The sequence below is a fragment of the Hyaena hyaena genome, unplaced genomic scaffold (genome assembly GCF_003009895.1).
Source record: "Hyaena hyaena isolate Hyena2069 unplaced genomic scaffold, ASM300989v1 scaffold_1087, whole genome shotgun sequence".
Lineage (NCBI taxonomy): Eukaryota > Metazoa > Chordata > Mammalia > Carnivora > Hyaenidae > Hyaena > Hyaena hyaena.
Window position 1 is genome coordinate 573,535 of NW_024081700.1, and position 18,797 is coordinate 592,331.

The 18,797-nt window shown below is 54.3% G+C and overlaps 1 protein-coding gene across 2 annotated transcripts in view; it reads left to right on the forward strand.

The window, feature by feature from the left end:
- The first annotated feature begins 3,840 nt into the window (after positions 1 to 3,840).
- The window catches only part of LSS (lanosterol synthase), a 33,608-nt gene continuing 18,651 nt past the window's right edge, over positions 3,841 to 18,797 (forward strand). For both annotated transcript variants that reach the window (XM_039222137.1, XM_039222138.1), the window contains exons 1-14: positions 3,841 to 3,925; positions 4,227 to 4,395; positions 4,999 to 5,137; positions 7,752 to 7,860; positions 8,894 to 9,015; positions 10,381 to 10,477; positions 12,855 to 12,990; positions 13,308 to 13,416; positions 13,957 to 14,075; positions 15,286 to 15,383; positions 15,883 to 15,910; positions 17,631 to 17,687; positions 18,337 to 18,408; positions 18,743 to 18,793. In XM_039222137.1, coding sequence (XP_039078068.1) covers positions 3,912 to 3,925; positions 4,227 to 4,395; positions 4,999 to 5,137; positions 7,752 to 7,860; positions 8,894 to 9,015; positions 10,381 to 10,477; positions 12,855 to 12,990; positions 13,308 to 13,416; positions 13,957 to 14,075; positions 15,286 to 15,383; positions 15,883 to 15,910; positions 17,631 to 17,687; positions 18,337 to 18,408; positions 18,743 to 18,793 — 1,320 coding nt within the window. In that variant the 5' untranslated portion in view covers positions 3,841 to 3,911. The remainder of the gene's footprint in view (positions 3,926 to 4,226; positions 4,396 to 4,998; positions 5,138 to 7,751; positions 7,861 to 8,893; positions 9,016 to 10,380; positions 10,478 to 12,854; positions 12,991 to 13,307; positions 13,417 to 13,956; positions 14,076 to 15,285; positions 15,384 to 15,882; positions 15,911 to 17,630; positions 17,688 to 18,336; positions 18,409 to 18,742; positions 18,794 to 18,797) is intronic.

Sequence of the window (18,797 nt, forward strand, 5' to 3'; positions counted from 1 at the left end):
CATGTGGCCAGGAAAAGGTTGCCTTGGGTAGTCAGACTTCTTACATGGAATCTCAGGGGTCCAAGTGCAAGTGCTCCAGTGAGCAAAATGCAACCCCAGCTTTGGAACTCGTGCAGGATAACTTTCACAGCAAGGTATTACAAGTATCTGGTTATAGATTCAAGAGATGGGACGCAGATCCCACTTCTCATTGGGATGAGTTAGTTAAGACCATATTGTACAAGAGCATGTGAGATGGGAGGTGTAGAAAACAATAGGCTATACTTTTTCAGTCTGGAAAATTATCCACCTATGTTGAAATATTTTGAAATTATTTAATATATTCTTTCCTCCATTATTTTCCTTTACAACTCCTGATATTCACATGTTTGACCATCTGGATTGATCCTCTAATTTTCTTTTCTCCTTTATTTTATAATCTTATTTTTTATCATACTATCCTAAAATTTCCCTATTTTAAATTCCTATTCTAGGGACTTAAAATCTGATGCCATATTTCTTATTCCTGAGGTTTTTTTTCTTAATGTTTCTCATTTAGAGAATCCTGTTTATTCATTTACTCAGTATAACTTTTTGAATGTTTACTATCTGCTAAGTATTATTCCAGGTTCTGGGGATATGGCAACAAACATCAGCCCTCACAAGTCTTATATTTTAATGGAGAGATAGGCAGTAAACAAGATAAATATGCAAACTGTTTGGTCTGCTAATCAGTGGGAAGAACTGAGGAAAATAATGTAGAGAGGGAAAGAGCATCAAGGTGGTTCTGGTTTCATGGGTGCAACATCCTACCTCTGTGAGGACATGTTTTTGTCCAAGTCCTCTTCCGCACCTGGCATCATCTCTATTTCTCATCCCTTTCTCGGTGTGTTTTGTTGTCTTTCTTCATAGAGGCTTTCCTCAAATGTCTGTCTCACACTGATGAAGGGGCTCTAAGGAGCTTGTTGGAAGCTCTGACTTCCAACCTGACAGCTGATAGGCTTCTCCACTTTTCCACTGGGTCCCAGCTGTCAATGTGCGCAGGTCTTTTGGGGGGGTCATTTGCCCTAGACAAATCCTCTTCTTACTGCCTGAAGTCTTATTATGGCTGAATGGATGAAGCAGGACTGGGCTCCTACATGAGTGTAAGACTTTCACTCAACCTTCCCCCATCCCCCACTTTCAGTAGACCTCACCTGTGTCTATTTCCTGAGTTCATACCTTCTCTGAGTCAACTGTTACAGGCTCCCACTCTGGTAGAGGAAGGGATCTATCATCATACTGTTTATTCAAAAGGTCTTCCTTCTGCACCTTCCTTGGATTTGTTAATAAGAATGATCTCTTTCTTGATGGCTTCACTCCTACCTATGGGTTTCAGCTTTCTGGCTTGCTAGGGCAGTTATCACTCTTTACATCACAGCTTCTATAATTGTATTGATCTCCCTAGTTACTGGTGTTGTCTTTCCTGTTCTTTCACTGTGAGTTTTTATCTTTTATTACTTTATGTAAGTAGAGTTTGGATGAAATGGAAGTCAATGCCTGTGCTCAGTCTGACATGTTTAACTGGAAATTTCCCTCTTAAAAACAAAATTTTGCCACCAGGCTCTTCTCTTCACATTTCCTAACATTGCTCTTATCAGTCATCAATAAGTTGTCTTGCCATATTTAGAATCATCAATTCTCAGACCTTATTTTACAATTCCTCTAAAACCTCTACACAGCCGTATCATTACTTGGCTTCCCTGACTCATTACTCTGGGTTTTCTCCTGTTTTTCTGGCTACACTTTCTCTTCTGAACTGGAAACTATTGCTGCCCCAGGGCTCACCCTGAAAATCTTTGGAACACTCACTTTCTAGTTGATCTTGTCCAATCTCCTGTTCTCAAACATCACCTAAAAATACGTAACTCCTAAATTCCTTTCTCTAGCCTTGTCCTCTCTCCTGAACAGCAGTCCATTCCAGTGTACCCACTTGCAGTCTGATGAGCATCTGTCTTAACATGTTCCCAATCTAAGTTGAAATTTCCCCCAAAACCTTCTCTACTTTTGTAAACAACACCATCATATGCCCAGTTGTTCATGCCAAAAAAACTTTGGAGTCTTCTGTATCCAATTTATTAAATGAGCTGGAATTGGTATGGTGCAAGTAGAGAGAAGCATTATTTTTTCTTATGACTGTCTCTAGAAAGTCTTATCTACGAATTCTCAGATGGATTTTTACTTTTTTCTTTCCAAGATATTTTTTAATTGTTATTTTGCTCATAAAAAGTCCAGTACGGTAAAATAACAGAACTCAAAGTGTGCTCCAAGTGAAACCACTTCCATCCCTTGGCTTTGCCAGACTCAGGGTTTGAGATGTCCATACTGTAGGCCAGAACCCTAATTCCCACTCTTTGTGTTTCCACATGGAGGGACATCCCTGAAAAAAAACTTCCAACCTGTTTTCTACTCCCAGCCAAGTATGGATTGGTGAATATGGGAGAACAGACAGGGCAAAGTATGCCCAGGTTGCCCTGAATACACTTTCTGGGGTCCACAGGCTGGTGGATATCTCCTCATCGGCACGTGGCTACATGGTGCTTGGTGGGGCAACTCTGTGGCCTGGAGGCTGCAGCTGTCCATCTGGTCAGGGGTTGATAGAGATGTTTGTCGGATTTAGGAGTGGATCAGTATTACCCTCTTGATTGCACATCTGAAGCATGTCTTCCGAACTAGCTTTGTATCTGTGGAAGGCTGGTATTTTAATATCATCTTACTGGTGTGTCATCTTTACTAGTGTCTCAATGAGGATTGGAAGAGGCAAGTGTCCTTTACTGACCATCTAAAATCCCAGTACTCATTCCATTAAAGGGAAGGTGTGTGTGTTTCTTCTTTTCCAAGGAGCCCTTCTCCCCACCGCCTTCCCTCTGGCTTGCAGTGGTTCCCTTATGAAGGGGGGGGGGGGGCGGGCTTCAGGGCTTCTGTGGTGCAGAGGACCAAACGCTGGGTGGCCTGTGGGTTCTTGGGGAGTTGCCTTCGGGTCCTGTGGCTCTAGTCCCTCCGGGTCGGCAGCGTTTCCTCCATCAGATGCTCTCCACTCTCCCCGCAGTCCAGGTTTCTGCTGTGTCCCCCTGAGGGCCAGGCTCCCCCCCACCCCCACCTGTCCCTTTCAAGCTCGGTCACTCTGTGTCTCCACCTTTGTCTCTCTTCTCTTTACTGTCAAGCCCTTTCACCTTTAAGTTATCCTGGGCCTCCCTGCCTCCGGGCACCTCTGTGAGTGGTCGAGGCTGTCCCTGGGCGTGTCCTGACGCCCCCCTTGCCACCCCTTCACTTGGCCCTCCCGGCCCCTGGGTTGGGGGGGCGGGGCTCACCTCACCAGGCCCATCCCCATTGGCACAGCTGGGGGCTCAGCCTCCCGGGGAGACTTTCTCCTGTCAGCCTCCTCCCGGGTACCCACCACTTCCCTCCTCGGAGGAGCCTTCCCACCTCACTGCCTGGCGGCCCGACCTCGAGGCTTCCGTCTTCTCCTCAAGCACTCACCTCCAGCCAGCCGGCCTCTCCCTCAAAGACAGGAGCTCTTCCCTGCCTGTGACCTCCGTCTGAGCCTCTCTCCCAGGTCGCTCCCGCCAGCCCGCCCGCCTCGGGCGCGCCGGGACCCTACCCAAGCGTGCCGTCCACCCCAAGCGTCTCGTCCTCCCGGCGGCCACCCCCGGGAGCTCCCAACCTGACGGCAGGCCCCGCCCCGCACAGGCCACGCCCTCACCGCGCTGGGGCGTCTGGCTCTCCACCACTGAGGCAGCCGGGCGCCCCCTGGGCCCACCCTCGTGGCGTTCTGATTGGCTGCACGGGCATCGGCCCACCGTGCTCCGCAGGTCGGCTGAGGCGCGAGTCTCTGTAGTGAGGGCGCGCGGACCGGTGCCCGGGCGCAGGCGGGGAGCAGCGCGGCGGCCGTCATGACCGAGGGCACGTGAGTCTCCGCTTCCCGGGACCCCTGCGCGGCCCTAGCAAGCCTGCGGGGCGAGGCCGGGACCCCCGAGAAGGGAGGGCGCGGTCCGGGGCGCGGCCGAGGGGCCTCGGGGACCGGGGCGTCCGGGAGAAATTCGGCGGCGGGGGCGAGGGCCCCAGCTGGCGCGGAAAGTTCTTATTTTGTGAGCTGAGGAGAACAACGGCGTGCCTGTGGGCTGCCGGAAGGGACGGCCGCGGCCTCCGGGCTCCGACCTGGGCAGAACGGGCAGGACGACCGCTCACCGGGGCGCGACCCTTCTCAGGTGTCTCCGTCGCAGAGGCGGGCCCTACCGCACCGAGCCCGCCACCGACCTCAGCCGCTGGCGCCTCCGCAGTGAGAGGGGAAGGCAGACGTGGACGTATTTCCCGGAGGGGAAGGACCCTGGGCGCGAGCAGACCGGGCTGGAGGCCCACTCCCTGGGCCTGGACACCGTAAGTGCCCCGCCCCGCGCGCGGGCAGGAGGGCGGAGGCCGGGGCGCAGCGCCCGCCTAGGCGGGGAGCGCCGAGCCCGGCGGGGGGCCCGTGCGGACAGCGACGTTCCTTAGCGGTGGACCGGACTCCTCTGCTTCGGTCCCTGTAGCGCCAGGTGACGCGGAAGAAACCGCTCCCCTTTTGAGAAAGACGTTTCTGATCCAGGGAATCGCATGTGAAGGATTCGGCTAGTGGGGGGAGTGTGCTGCGCAGGTGGCGCTTCTCCGTGGGGCCCCGCCTGCCGCCTGCGGTGCCGCGGGCCGCCCTTCCCGAGAGAGGCCGGGGGGGCCCAGGCCCGGGGCAGCAGTGCCCCCTCCAGCGCGCCTGGGCACCTGTCTTACTGATTTAAGACGTCCTGGAGGAGTTGTGAGGAAATTTGAAAATAGTGACGGGAAAGCAGAAGGTAGAACCTTCCCTCTTGAGGTGGCAGTGACATCGAAGAGTTGTAGACTTTTGATCCAAACAGTTGAAACTTAGAAAGTTATTTAGGCCTGGCTGTAGGTGCTGAGGGCTCCTCTGGCCTGGCGGCAGACTCCTCAGCTCTCCTCTTTTCTTCTCTGCAGACGAGTTACTTTAAAGACTTGCCCAAAGCCTACACAGCCCGCGAAGGAGCTCTGAATGGGATGACGTTTTATGTGGGGCTGCAGGCTGAGGATGGGCATTGGGCAGGTGATTATGGCGGCCCACTCTTCCTCCTGCCAGGTAGGTGGGTGCTGCCCCAGCTTGTGGGTGAGGCTGCCCTGGGGTCCTGGTCAGGCCTGGTTCAGGCCCTTGGTGAATGTTGTGGTGTGAATGAGTAAGCAGGTGAAAACCCAGGAGCTTACTTGGAAGAGGTCTCTGGAGGACTGCCCTGTGCCTGTGTTGTCCTGGTGTTGGTGCTGGGGGATGGAGTGCCATTCCCAGTGTTCACTGCCTGCCCAGTGTTCTCTTAAGGGAAGCAAGGGGACAGGGGAAGAGTGGCTCTTGAATCCCAGTACAGAGTGGCAGGGACACTCCAGGGTGAGGACCTAACCTATGTAAAAGTGCTAGCTATAGTGGGTAGGTGAAGGGTGGGATTTTTTGAATATTTAACAGTTTATTTTTAAGTAATCTCTACACCCAATGTGGGGCTTGAACTCACAACCCAAGTTCAGATCAGAAGTTGTGTGCTCCACCAACTGAGCCAGTCAGGCGCCCTGATGGGTGAGATCTTTAAGGCTTCTTTGGGCAGGTTGAGGGAGGCCAGGCAGCTTGAGTGTGTGAACCTAACCTTGAAGGGGTGGCTGAGGGAGCCTGGGCAGAGAAGCTGCAGGTTCAGTTGGCTGAGTCCTAGGAGGATTGCACTTGGGCCTCCTGGGTACTGAACTGGTTTGTCCAGATAAGACCATTGTGTTCTGAGAGTGTGTCGCTAAAGAAATACTTGGCCATGTATTGTGAGAAATTCTCTTTGAATTTATGTAGGACTCTTTTCTCCTAGTGGAAGGAGCATTGGGAATCCATCATGTTCTTGTCTCTCCTGGGCTGTACAGCATTATATCTTCTTATCCAGGAACCCATGGGCCTGTTCTTAGGGGCAAGTCAAGGGGCTTTTTCTTCCCTTGACCCCACCCCCCACCCCCCCCCACCCCGGGAGCCTCTTGAGATTATTCCCGGAGATTTTCATAGGGAATCGGTGACACTTGATCCCACTGGCTTGCCTTGATCCTGAGCAGAGTGACAGGACTTCACTGTGTCTCAGCCACCTCATCTGTGACATGGAGATGATGAGAGTCAGGTTAGGCCGTACGTGTACAATACCAGGCATGCAGGGAGCTCTTGGTCTTGCATTATTTTATGCTTGCTACTGCAGCTCTGGGCTCATCCAGTGGGGGCTTCTCCTCTCTGCAGGCTGAAGGTTGGGGCTTTTCCTGGGCTTCCCCTTTTTGGGCTCTGGATAGACCCTTTTCCTCAGGTTGACACTGTTCTGTGAGGAACCACTCCAGTGTTCTTACATGGCTGGCTGAGCTTTGACCAGTCCTTCCTTTATCTGCTTTAATTTAGAAAATGCTCCTGGGCTCCTGGGCAGGGGCCATGATTCTGTATAGACAGTTCCTAACTGAGTGTGATTCATGTGGCATTGACTATTCCAAGGGATCTTTATGGGAAGGCAGTGACATGCATTGGCTTGATCTGACCCTGGACAAGGTGACAGGACTTCACTGTTCCTTGGCGCCTCCTATGTGATATGGGGAGTTGATTTGGTCACATGTATACATATTTGTATTGCTGTGAGCCCTGATTGTGGGGTTCAACCCTCTGATCTACTGCCGCAGCCCTACCACTTGGGGCCCCTGCCTCAGTTTCCTTGCCTGGAAGATGGGTAGACACTGGTTCTGTTTCTTGCCCACATGTGTTTCCGTGTCTTGACAGCATTGTAACTATGATGAAAAGAGATGGGCTTGATTTGGAATGACTTTTTTCTGTGAACCTCTGTAGCATCTCCAGACCTAGCTGTCCTTTTTCCAGGCTGTTTCTGTGTGTGGCTGTGTCTTCCAGAACTTCTGATGCCTCTGAGCTAGAGCCAGGCATATATCTCATGGTGCATGGCTAGGTCCTACCCCAAGACACCTTCCCCCTCGCAGGGCACTACAGGCATGTGGCTGATGGAGCCAGTGCTGGAGGAGATGGGGGTAGGGTTGAAGATGGACTGGAAGCACCATGTTGAGGAGGGCTAGGTTGGGTAATGCTTATTGTTCATCTCCCCCATTTGCAAAGTGACATATGCTAGTAAAAAACCTATAGGGGCGCCTGGGATAGCTGAGTCAGTTGAGCATCTGATTCTTTATTTCAACTCGGGTCATGAGCCAGGGTCGTGGGATCAAGCTCTGCATTGGTCTCCACACTGAGCGTGGAGCCTGCTTAAGATTCTCTGTCTTCCTCTGCCACTCTATCCCTCTTGACTCTCTCTCTCTCAGAAAATAAATAAATAAATAAATCCCTATAAGTGCTTATAAAAAAATGTATATAACAGAGAAACATAAGCAATAAATCTCATCCTGTCCAGGGGAGACCCATTTGGTATTTCTTTTCCAGCAGGTATGGACAGTATTGCAGGGCCTGGACTGGCTGGGTGGGCTCTGCACACCCTATGTAGGGAGTGTCCTGTGTTTTTGCTGCTCCCTGGGCCCTCACTCCCAAAGTCCCTCATGAGACCAGGAAGAATAGCCTTCTCAGGCACATTTCCATGCAAAGAAGACCCTCGGAGATAGCTCCCTGTTGGGTTGGGAGGAAAGGGGCCTAGGCTTGGCAGTGCTGAGTATTCCTCCTCCCAGTGAGGAACATCCTTTCTCCCACACAGGCCTTCTGATCACATGCCACGTGATGCAAATCCGTCTGCCAGCAGGATATAAAGAAGAGATAGAGCGATACCTGCGGTCAGTGCAGCTTCCCGATGGCGGCTGGGGCCTGTGAGTCATTTTGTTACTGCACACATGTTCATATGTAGGGATACCTGTCAAGGGTGGGGTGACTATAGCTCTGGACCTGGGTGGGTGGGTGGGTGGAGAACCCGGGAGGAGGGAGGTTGGCTGGATGCTGTGTGCGTGCTGAACTCTGGTTTCCCAGGGGTCTCACAATGGGTGGCTGCTCCCTTTCTGGTCATTGGTTTCACAGCTTGTGTCATACCTGGACTTTATGACTGGTTGACAGGCTCTTGAGACCCACACCCCGCAGAAAGCCACCTAGCTGTTATTGTTAAGGAACAAGGAAATTGTTCTGGACCCTGGGATGGCAGCAGGTAGAGTCAAGGGGGCCAGGTAACCCTCCCCAGGTCTCAGTGTGCCCTTCTGACACCTAGCTCACTCTGGGAGCAGGGCCTTCCCCTGAGGTGGTCAACTGCCCTGTCCACCCTGGTCATGGGTTCTGTTGCCCTTTATTCTACACCCAGGGGTGGGGTTCCTTCTGGGGGCTAAATCCACACCACAGGAATTCTCCATTAGAATTCTTGGAGGATGGCCCAGCCTCTCTTCATCCCTTGACAGAGTTGTGGGCCTCAAGCTTAAGGCCTTGGCTCTCGGGCAGGCCTGCAGGTCCCAGTGCATCTTGGCGGATGTTTAGGTGTCACTAGTGCCCTTGGACAGACACAAGGTCTCGGCCTGCCTTAACACGTTGCCTCTGGTGCTTGTTCTGTGTGCTGTAGTGAAGAAGGAGCCTTAGTTGGGTTTGTGCCCTGGGACTGGCCATGTTGATTCAGGCACGGGAAGGAAGCCGAGGAGACAGGCAGGTCCTGCACAGGCAGTTGTGGAAGCGTTCAGTTACAGGAGGCACTTGAATTCTTACTGGAGAATGGCTGTTCTGGGTGTTTATTATGTTGTCATGTTGTATCAGTGTAAAGTAATTTAGTAGTTTCGATTTTCTGAGGAAATTTTGCTGAAAGCCTTGCTTAATTTCTTACAAGTAATGAAACATGGCATTCTCTTACTCCGTCTCTTGCTCCCCTAGGCACGTGGAGGGCAAGTCCACGATGTTTGGGACTGTGCTCAACTATGTGTCTCTGAGAATTCTGGGTGTTGGCCCTGACGATCCTGACTTGGTACGAGCCCGGAACATTCTTCACAAGAAAGGTACCTCCGGCACAGCATGCATTGGATTAAGGGTCTCTATCACCTGGGCATAATGAGGTCTAGCAAATGAGAACTAGAAAGATAGGCTTCCACTTGAAATCCTGGGCAAAACATGTGAACAGATCCATCAAAGCAGAAAGAGGTGGACAAAGCCTGTATTTTTTTTTTTTTCCAAAAAGGAGTTAAGATAAGCGCATAATCCCGTTTGTCTCATCCATTGGCAAAGACTCAACCAGTAGTCCTCGAGCGCCTGCTGGCAGGGGTATACCTGGAGCGGCCTTTCTGGAGGCAGCTGGCTCTGCTCTCAGCCCCACAGTCACCCTCCCTCTGTGGGGCTTCCAGCAGCCGGCGCCTCTCCCTCCCTTCTGGACTCTGAAGGTGACAGACTATAGCTATGGGGGGGCACCCTGGCTCTTACTGCTCTACATGCCCGGTGAGGTCTCTCCCGCATGTCTTTCACGGATGTTCCGTGATCTGCCGGTCCTCCCACAGAGGCCTCCCATTGGCCCCTTGAGGCCCCTTCCTGCCTTGGGACCCTGTATGTAGTGCTTCGTTTGCCTAGGGCCTCCTGACCCACGCCCATCCTGCTGCCCAGGAACTCCTACTTAGCCTTCATCCGGCACTGCAATGGTCACTTCTGTGGGAGTCGACTCTTCCTCACCCACCATGCTAGAGTAAGCCTCTTGGTGGGCATTCTAATGAGATCCTGCAGTGTTCTTCATGGGTGTTGTTCTGATGGTGAATTCGTCATTAGCCTCCAGGCTGCTTTCTGGTTCCTTGCCTGGTGAAGGAATTGCGTAGTAGCTCTGTGGGTGTTTGACTTCACACACCTGGGTTTGGGGTGAGGCCTCATTGGGAAGCATGTTGTGGACAGTATTTCTGTGCCTAGGCCTGGTGCTTTTGGAACTGGTCGCAATTTGGGGCCTTGAGTGTCTCCGAATGCCATGTTGGGGTCTGGATATGTCTGCCAAGTGGGGAGGCCCAGATGAGGAACCAGCTGGGTATGGTCCCCATAGGGAAAAAGCTAAGTATGTGCTCACTTCCCCTCATCACCTTCTATAGGCCTGAGTGGAAACAGGCTGCTGCGTGCATCTGGGCTCCTTGCCTGCCCAGGTAGCTGCCTTCCTGCAGGTGGAGGCTGTGAATGTCTCTCTTGACTGGACACATTTATTCTGGGGAAGCTGCTGGTTCCACCCAGCAACTGTGCTGTTGGGCAGTCTTGAGCAGCTCTGGAACCTGCTTCTCATCGGGGGTTGGAAGATCTTTAGCACTGTCTTCACTTCATGCAAGCAGCAGCACAATGATTCCTGAGGAGCTAATCTTCATAGTAAGAGGCAGATGATCTGGGCCTTTTCTCTTCCGCAGGTGGTGCTGTGTCCATCCCCTCCTGGGGGAAGTTCTGGTTGGCTGTCCTGAATGTTTACAGCTGGGAAGGCCTCAACACTCTGTTCCCGGAGATGTGGTATGTTTGTCCATCTGAGGTTGATGTGTGGTTGGGTTGCTAGTGTCTTGCTGAGTTGCGTGATGGGCCCTGGATCACTTGCTGCCTATTACCCAGATGAAGAGGGGGTCCGTTCTGTGGAGTGTGGCTGTGTTAGGCTCCTGGTGGAGGCCTGCTTGGCTGAATCCTGCAGACAGATGGAAGGGGTTCCCAGCTGGGCAGGACAGAGGGAGGCCGCGTGGGGGTGGGCCATGTGGCAGGTGGGTGGGGCCCTGCGGGGCTGGGAGAACCAGTGGTGTGGGGAGTATGAAGCTCTGGTATTGTTGCACGTGGCTGTCCTGTGTCTTGTTAGGACGTTTTGAGCATCTGTAGAAGTAGGACAAGAAAGCATCAGGCCACGCAGCCCTCGCCAGCCTCAGCACTGGCATGTGCTGTGCTGTTTGTTCTGGTCCCTTCATTTTCTGCCGGTGAATGAGAAAGTTAATCCCCGCCATTATACTTTACCTATGAACACTTCAGTGTGTATCTTTAAAAGAGAAGAATTTCCATGTTACAACAGAACTACAATGCTGTTTAAATACTCAGCAAAATCGAGGCATCTGGGTGGCTCAGTATTTTGATCATCTGACTCTTGATTTCAGCTTAAGTCGTGATCTCCCTGTTTGGTTTGTGAGATTGAGCCCCATGTCAGGCTCAGCGCTGACAGCCTAGGAGCCTGCTTAGAATTCTTGTTCTCTCTCTCTCTCCCCCATCTCTGTCCCTTGCCAGCTTATGTACGTGCCCTCCCCCTCTCTCAAAATAAAATAAACATTAAAAAATATTGAGCAAAATCAACACTAATTGCTTACTATGTGATACTTCAAATCAGTGATATTCACATTTTGCAAATATCTACTGAAAGCTGTGGGCGTCTTCCCAGAGAACATTCATGTGCATGTAGATCCTCCAGAGTCCCCGTTAGGAGGTAAGCCCCCTGCTAGAGCCCCTGCTGGCTCCCGGGAGCACATCAGTGACGTCACAGCCCCCCAGAAAGCTGTCAGGGAGGTTGGAGGGCTTTTGTGTTAGATGACCTTGGTGGAGGACAGGCATCGAGGGAAGGGTCCTGATGAAAGTGCTGGGGCCTAGGCTCTGCAGCCTTGAGGGCTGGTGAGGTAAGGCAGTGGCAGGAGCACTGTTACCCAAGGCCTGCACTTGTGAGGAGGCGGGAGGCGTTCTGGGGCCATGCCAGCAGCGCTCACTGCAGCTTGCCGGATGCACCCTGGGCCTGCCCGGTGTGTACGGAATGGGCGCAGTGCCAGGAGGGCATATGGGTGTCAGAGGCTGGTGTCCGGGCACTATCGTCTGTGCCCCTATATGGTGGACCTGGCAGTCAGTGCTGGGCCGTGAGGGCACTGCCAGTCTTTCCAGGTGTTGGAAGGATGGGTAGAGGGTGAAAGGAATGTGCACCACCAGCTACAGAGAGACTATAAAATAACCTTCTTTAAAGTACGTGGACAAGCCCTTGAGGGTGAGGGAAGTGGCCTGAAGACACGGTTGGTGGGAGAAGCAGGCGCCTGCCCAGCTCGTGTCTGGCCTGCCCACACCTCTCACACACAAGGACGGGAGGCTTGAAGGGAAAGTGTGGGGAAAATACTCTGGGTCCCCACCTATCCGGGAAGCTGGCGGAACTGTGTATGTTGAAGTCAGGCTAACCGTCTGGGCAAAAATGTTTTGGTAGAGGTAACTCAAAGCCTCAGTCCTTGGGAAGATGTGCCAGTTCTAAAGGGTTTTAGATAAACGTTTTATTTCATAATAGTTTTCAATTTCCAGAAAAGTTGCAAAGATAGTTTAGAATATTCCTGTTGGGGCGCCTGGGTGTCTTAGTCAGTTAAGCGTCCGACTTTCGCTCAGGTCAGGGTCTCGCGGTTCGTGGGCTCGAGCCCCGCGTTGGGCTTTGTGCTGACTGCCGGCTCAGAGCCTGGAGTCTGTTTTGGAGTTTGTGTCTCCCTCTCTCTCTGACCCTCCCCTGCTCACGCTGTCTCTCTCTCTCTCTCTCTCTCTCTTAGAAATAAATAAAAATATTTTTTAAAAAATAGAATATTCCTATAGACTCTTCATCCTGTTTCTCTATTAACATTTTACATTAGTGGTACCTTTGTCCCAGCTGAGAAGCCCACAGACAGTCCTGAAAGTTTAGGAGTCAAGTCTCCTGGCTTTAGGATGTGTCCTGCTGAACTGAGAGGAGTGGTTGTCACTCCTCCAGACTGTGCCCCTCGGCACCCCACTGGAGCATGGCTGTGACATGGTGACTTGGGGCAGGCACAGCCATCTGCCCTGAGTCCACCCTTGGAAAGGCCTGGGGCTGTAGTGGCGGTGATGGCGGGGGCTAGGGTCTCCTGCTGACATGCCGCCTCCCCAGGCTGTTTCCTGACTGGGTGCCTGCACATCCCTCCACACTCTGGTGCCACTGCCGACAGGTCTACCTGCCCATGAGCTACTGCTACGCCATCCGGCTGAGCGCTAAGGAGGACCCACTGGTCCAGAGCCTCCGCCAGGTAAGAATTCCTGGGCAGCAACCCCAGGCATGGGGTTACCCTCGAGTCCCGACTGCACATGGCTGCTTGCTTGAGACCCTGCAGGGCTGGGCCCCATATCCATCTTCCCGTACCCTAAGTGACTTCCCAAAGGGGCTTGCACGCTGGGATGGCCTCAAGGCACCTATGAGCAGAGTCCTGGCCCGCAGTGTGTCCTGGGGAAGCAGGTACTGAGATGGGGCTTGGGATGCAGGGGATGCAGAGGTTCATTAAGGCGTGCCCTTGAGAAGGGAGCGGGCAGAGGGGGTGCTGAGGTGCTGCTGCCCCCCCCCCCCCAGGAGCTCTACGTGCAAGACTACGCTTGCATCGACTGGCCGGCGCAGAGGGACAACGTGAGCCCTGACGATCTGTACACCCCGCACAGCTGGCTGCTCCGTGTGGTGTACGGTGGGTGCTTCCTGAGGGGCTGGTGGGCCTCCCATACCTAAAGTGATGCTGACTCTCCTCCCCTTCCCCACCGCCTGTCGTCTGGGTCCTGTGGTGACCAGCGCTACCACGTGTGCTGTGTGCCCAGTAGGCCTGCCCTGTCTTCGCCTCTGGAGCCGGCCTGGGGCTGGGGCTCCTGGACGAGAGGATGGGAGGCTGCGGGCCTGGAGGGCACGCTCGTTTCTTCCCTCAGGGCAGACCCGTCTTCCCGCGAGAACCCTGGTGGCCTGGGGCCCAGCGTGGGGTGCCATCTGTGGAAGGGCCATGTTCCCTTGCTCACAGATGTCACCTTGCTCATGTCTACTATGCTGAGCCCTAGGGTGGCAGCTGGGTCCCTGCCCCAGTCAGTGCTGAGATGCACCCGGGCGGCAGTTCCACTTGGGGGAGCGGACCCTAAACACAGCAATGGGGGCAGGGCGGGGCGACACACTGGGATGTCAGGGAGGGTGGTGGGGAAGGCCCCAGGGGCTGCCCTGTGCTGACACCCTTGGCTCCCTGCAGTGTTACTCAACCTGTACGAGGGCCACCACAGCACCAGCCTGCGGCAGCAGGCCATCCAGAAGCTGTACGAGCACATTGAGGCTGATGACCGCTTCTCCAAGTACATTAGTATCGGCCCGGTCAGTGATCCCACCGCGGGGTGTCTGGGCCTGGGGTGGGCACCCAACTGCAGCCCTGGTGGGGTGAGGAGCTGGGGCAGAAGACCTTCCTGCGGCCAGTCTCTGGAGCTGGGAGTGGGGGTCTTCCTGGGGGTGAGGTCTCCCAGCAGAGCCTGGCAGACAGAACTCCCCATCTGTCCCCTGTGCCTTGCACTTAGCACTCCCTCCCCTCCCTGTCACCTCGTGTGTGTGCAGTGAGCCTGCTGGGGCCTCCTGTCAAGATCTCTCTGGCTGCTGGGAGGGATGCTGTCCTTTCTTGAGCATCTCCCCCAGAACTCGTTTTCTGCCCTTGTTCTGTGGGGTTTGGAGTGCCGGGGCGCTTGGGTTCCAGCCCGTGCCTGGTGACTCGGAGCTCTCACCTCTGAGCCTCCAGCCTCCTGACCTGGCTTTGCACCGTGAGGCCATGGGGCTTGACAGAGGCGGGCGTACCCCAGACAGTACAGGGCTGGGGGGCTGCCTCACAGCCGTGAGGTGACACCTGCGGGAGACATCGTGGTTTGGGGCTCCTGGCGGGCCGTGCCACAGCCTTTCTGGGGAAGTCCAGTTGGTGTGGCCTCCCATAGCTCCACTCTGCAGCCTGCTCCCTGGTGTTCTGTGGGGCCTCTGGCAGCCTGGTGGGTTATGCTGCCTTGACGGAGCAGGGAGTCGTGTTCCCTTTAGCAGCAGTTTGATTCTCGTGGGCTTTCGGCTCAGCGCTGAGTAAAGCACGTCTGACCTACTTGAGAAGAGTACTTACTGCTTACAAGATGCCAGAGTGGGAGGTTTGGGCCTTTAGAACGTTCTCTCCAGGGGCGCCTGGCTGGCTCAGTCAGCTGAGCATCTGACTTCAGCTCAGGTCATGATCTCGTGGTTTGTCAGTTTGAGTCCTGCATCAGGTTCTGTGCTGTTATTGCAGAGCCTGCTTCCAATACTCTGTCCCCTTCTCTCTCTAGCCCTCCCCCACACTCGCGCATGCACTTTCTCTCTCAAAAATAAACATTAAAAAATAAATCAAAACATTTCTTAAAATACTCACTGCCTGGTAAGCAGTGAGTGCTCTGCTTAGAGTTGAAGGCCTGGTCCGGCCCCGAGCGAGGCTGTGCTTGGGGCCCCACGTTAGGGCTGTGGGCCTCATGCTTGGGAGCCACTGCGGGTCTGGAGCAGGGTCCTGACTCAGCTGTGTCTCCTGCAGATCTCAAAAACCATCAACATGCTTGTGCGCTGGTACGTGGACGGGCCAGATTCCCCTGCCTTCCAGGAGCACATCTCCAGGATTCCTGATTTCCTCTGGTGAGTGCATTGGGAAGGGCCTGGCTGGTCAGTGTCACACTCCGTCCTTGATGCACGTGGCTGAGAGCCCCTGGCACCATGGTAGGCGTGGAGATCCCATGTATGTATAGTGACATTTGAAACCAGGAATTTCAGGGTTTGTGGAAGATGGTGAGGGTTATCTTTGATTTGAAAGATTCATTACATGGCAGGAACTTCTGGTACTTTGGGAAGGTAGAGCTAGGAAGCCTGGGGGTGCATGGGGCAGGTTCCGTTGAATGTCATAAAGGCCTTGCCAGTGAGAGTAACGGGTCAGTCACTGAATGCAGTTGGGACCACGGTGGGTGGGTGTGCCCCAGGGTGTCCCATGGCAGGGAGTCCCGCATTCGAGGGGGCTCTCTTCCCTCTGGCAGCTGGGTGGGTCTGCCACCATAAGTGGGGTGAGCCGGGCTCTGGGTGGCCGCCTGACTTCAGCTCTTTCCCCTCTACTTCCTGACCTGGGCTTTTGTTGTCTTCACAGGCTGGGCCTCGATGGCATGAAAATGCAGGTAAAGGCTATAAGGCCATGGCCAGTTGCTTCTTTTCAACCTCTCCTGCTCTTTAGGTCTGTTAACATTCAGTAAGTCTTCACAGTGAGTTCTGGCAGCATGTGCTGAGAGGCTGCTGGTATCCCCAGTCTGCGTCTGCGGAGACAGCAGGGGCGCATCCTGGGTGTATGCCATGTGGCAGGGGTGCTGACAGGCCCTGAGGGCTGCGGGAGGGCCAAGGGTCTGCAGCTCCCCTGTGGGAGGCGGGCGTCAGGCAGGAAGGGAGCCTGTGCTTCACGCCCCAGCCCTATGTCCTCACGCCCCTGGCTGAGATGCGCTCCCGCAGGGCCCTTCTCTATGCCCGCTGCTCCGTTCTTCGTGCTGTTTATCGTAGATGGTGTTCTGCCACCACCTCTCTCCCTGGCTCGTTTCCTGTGTGTGGAGGTGTCTGGTTGCAATGTGGCTGGGGCTGATCTGAGAGCGGTGAGCCTGGGAACCGTTGCGTTACCCTGTGGGAGTTTTGGTGACAGTGTATACTATCACCTACCTGGCTGAGTATGGAAACACAGAGCCTCCAGCAGTGATCTCGGGTCAGATAGGCCACGGGCCCTTGGGACGGGTACACATGGTCCCAGCACGGCCTAGTACAGAGCTCACCTCGGTGTCCTTGCCTCACTCCCTGCTCCCTGACTCGTACACGCCAGTGGAGGCAGGTGATGAGCCCCTGTCTGGGCTCTCCATCCCCTCTGACTCCTCGAGCTTCTGAGCTTAATTTGTTCTTGCAAAATCACTGTGCTGTTGCCTTACAGGGTTGATGACAGTCTCTAGTTTGGTTTTGTGGCAGGTTTGTTGGCATCAGGGTTTGAGCCAGGTGGCTGGTCCTCAAAGCCACTTTTGTCCAGTGGTCTCCTGGGTGCTTGCCAATCCTTCCTGTATGACTGATTGGTTCCTAGAGCGTCCTCCTCCTGGATCTGACTGGTTGTTTCCTCTGTGCCCTGTATTTCCTGCAACTGGTGATTAGACCCCGAGGCTTGATCCAGTTCAGGTTTCTTTTGGCCACAGGAGGGTTTCCTGGTGGCAGGTGTCCTTCCTACATATTATCCTGCAAGGCCATGGTTTCTGTTGCCCCCTCAGTGCCACCAATTGGTCTGGGCTTTGGCATTGCCATACTTGTCCCTATTATCCAAGTGTCTGTCACCATCTATCTTGGTGTCACTGGGATTTGGCCACTGGCATTCAGGTGGGGCCAGAGTGTTGACCAGTGAACTAGGCTCTCAGGGTAGGATTTGAAGGGGGCCTTCCCAACTCTGTTGAGGCCTCAGCCAGGCCCCACCATCTCTAGGCGTACTCAGAAGTAAGGGGGTGTTTCTGGTAATCGTTGTGATTGGGGCAAAAGCCTGTCATTGGGTATTGGGGCAGTGGAGGTCACAGGCAGTGGTTGTCCAGATACTGGAAGTGCCTTTAGAGGGTTCTGTCCCAACTGGTGGCCTGGTGAAGGCAGATGGGGCTGCCGGACTCTCACCTGTCTGCAGGGACAGCCCCTCTCTGACCCTCATGGGCGTCGAGGGGTGCACAGAACACGGAGCCTAGGGTCAGGAGTTGGCTGGGCTCCCACCACTTAGCAGGAGCTGTTGCAAGCCCTCAGACTCCTCAGCCCCCTAGGTGCCCAGGGGATCCTGGGCGATGATAGGTGGGTGAGGGAGCTGCAGCTGCTGTTCTAATGGCTTGTGCTTGCGTGCAGGGCACCAATGGCTCACAGGTGTGGGACACCTCGTTCTCCATCCAGGCTCTTCTAGAGGTAAGTGGTTCTGCCTCCTTGTTTTTCAGCCTCCAACTGACCTTCCTAGGTGCCCACCCCTGCGCCCAGTGTGGACGTGGCACCCACTGCCCTGACTCTTTGTCCACCTGGACTCCAAGGCCTCCGGCAATGGTCCTGCTGAGGCAGTGATCTTGCCTTGGTAGGCCGGCTGGCAGGCTTCAGGAGCAGGGAACCTGTAAGGTCTGTTCCTGGGGAGACAGGGCAGGAAGCTTCTGGCAGGGAGAGTGGGCTCTAGGATTTTCTCAACATTCAGATTGTTCATTACAGATACCTCTGAGCACATGCTAGAGGGAAACCAGAATGTGTTTTTGTGCTGGTGGGATTGAGAGTGGTGACATTCTGGAGAACATTGAAGAGTGGTCTGGGCCACGTGGGGTCTGCTTTAGATAGGGCAGGGGTCCTCTAGACACGGGCTGGGGTCAGCCGGATGTGGTGTGGACTGTCTCTTCTGCCTCCTTCATTTCTCCATCACACCTTTCTGACTCATCAGCAGAATCCAGAGCCTGAGACTCTGGTACGTTTGCTCCTGTTTCCCAGTAGTGGCAAGATGTCACCAGGATTGTCTGGGAACCACTTCACCTGCGCAGGCTTGTGTCAGCGAGTGGCTTAGCCTCGTTGTCTCTTCCAGGCGGGGGCACAACACAGGTCTGAGTTTTGGTCTTCCCTGCAGGAGGCACACGAGTTTATCCGGCTCTCACAGGTGAGGTCGGATCTGACTTGTTCCTGGGGGTGGTTAGGCTTCCTCAGGCAGAGGTACCACCTCCTTGCCTCTGCCTTGACACCCTGGCCTGCCCTCTCCGGTGCTGGGTAGTGCCCTGGTCGTGTCTCCCCAACAGTGGATGGGAGTGGTGGGCCGTGGGCCACAGGGTGATGCCTTGAAGGGGGCCTTTGGCCCTGATGGTAGAGAGAGCAGTACGGTGGTGGCTCTGGGTCCCTGCGTGTTCTGTAGCATCCCCTGCTGGCTCTGGTATCTGCATCTGATGGTGACATGGGCCTCCTCTGTTTCCCGCATATGTGCCGTGGATGCTGCCCAGGTCATAGACAACCCCCCTGACTACCAGAAGTACTACCGCCAGATGTGCAAGGTAT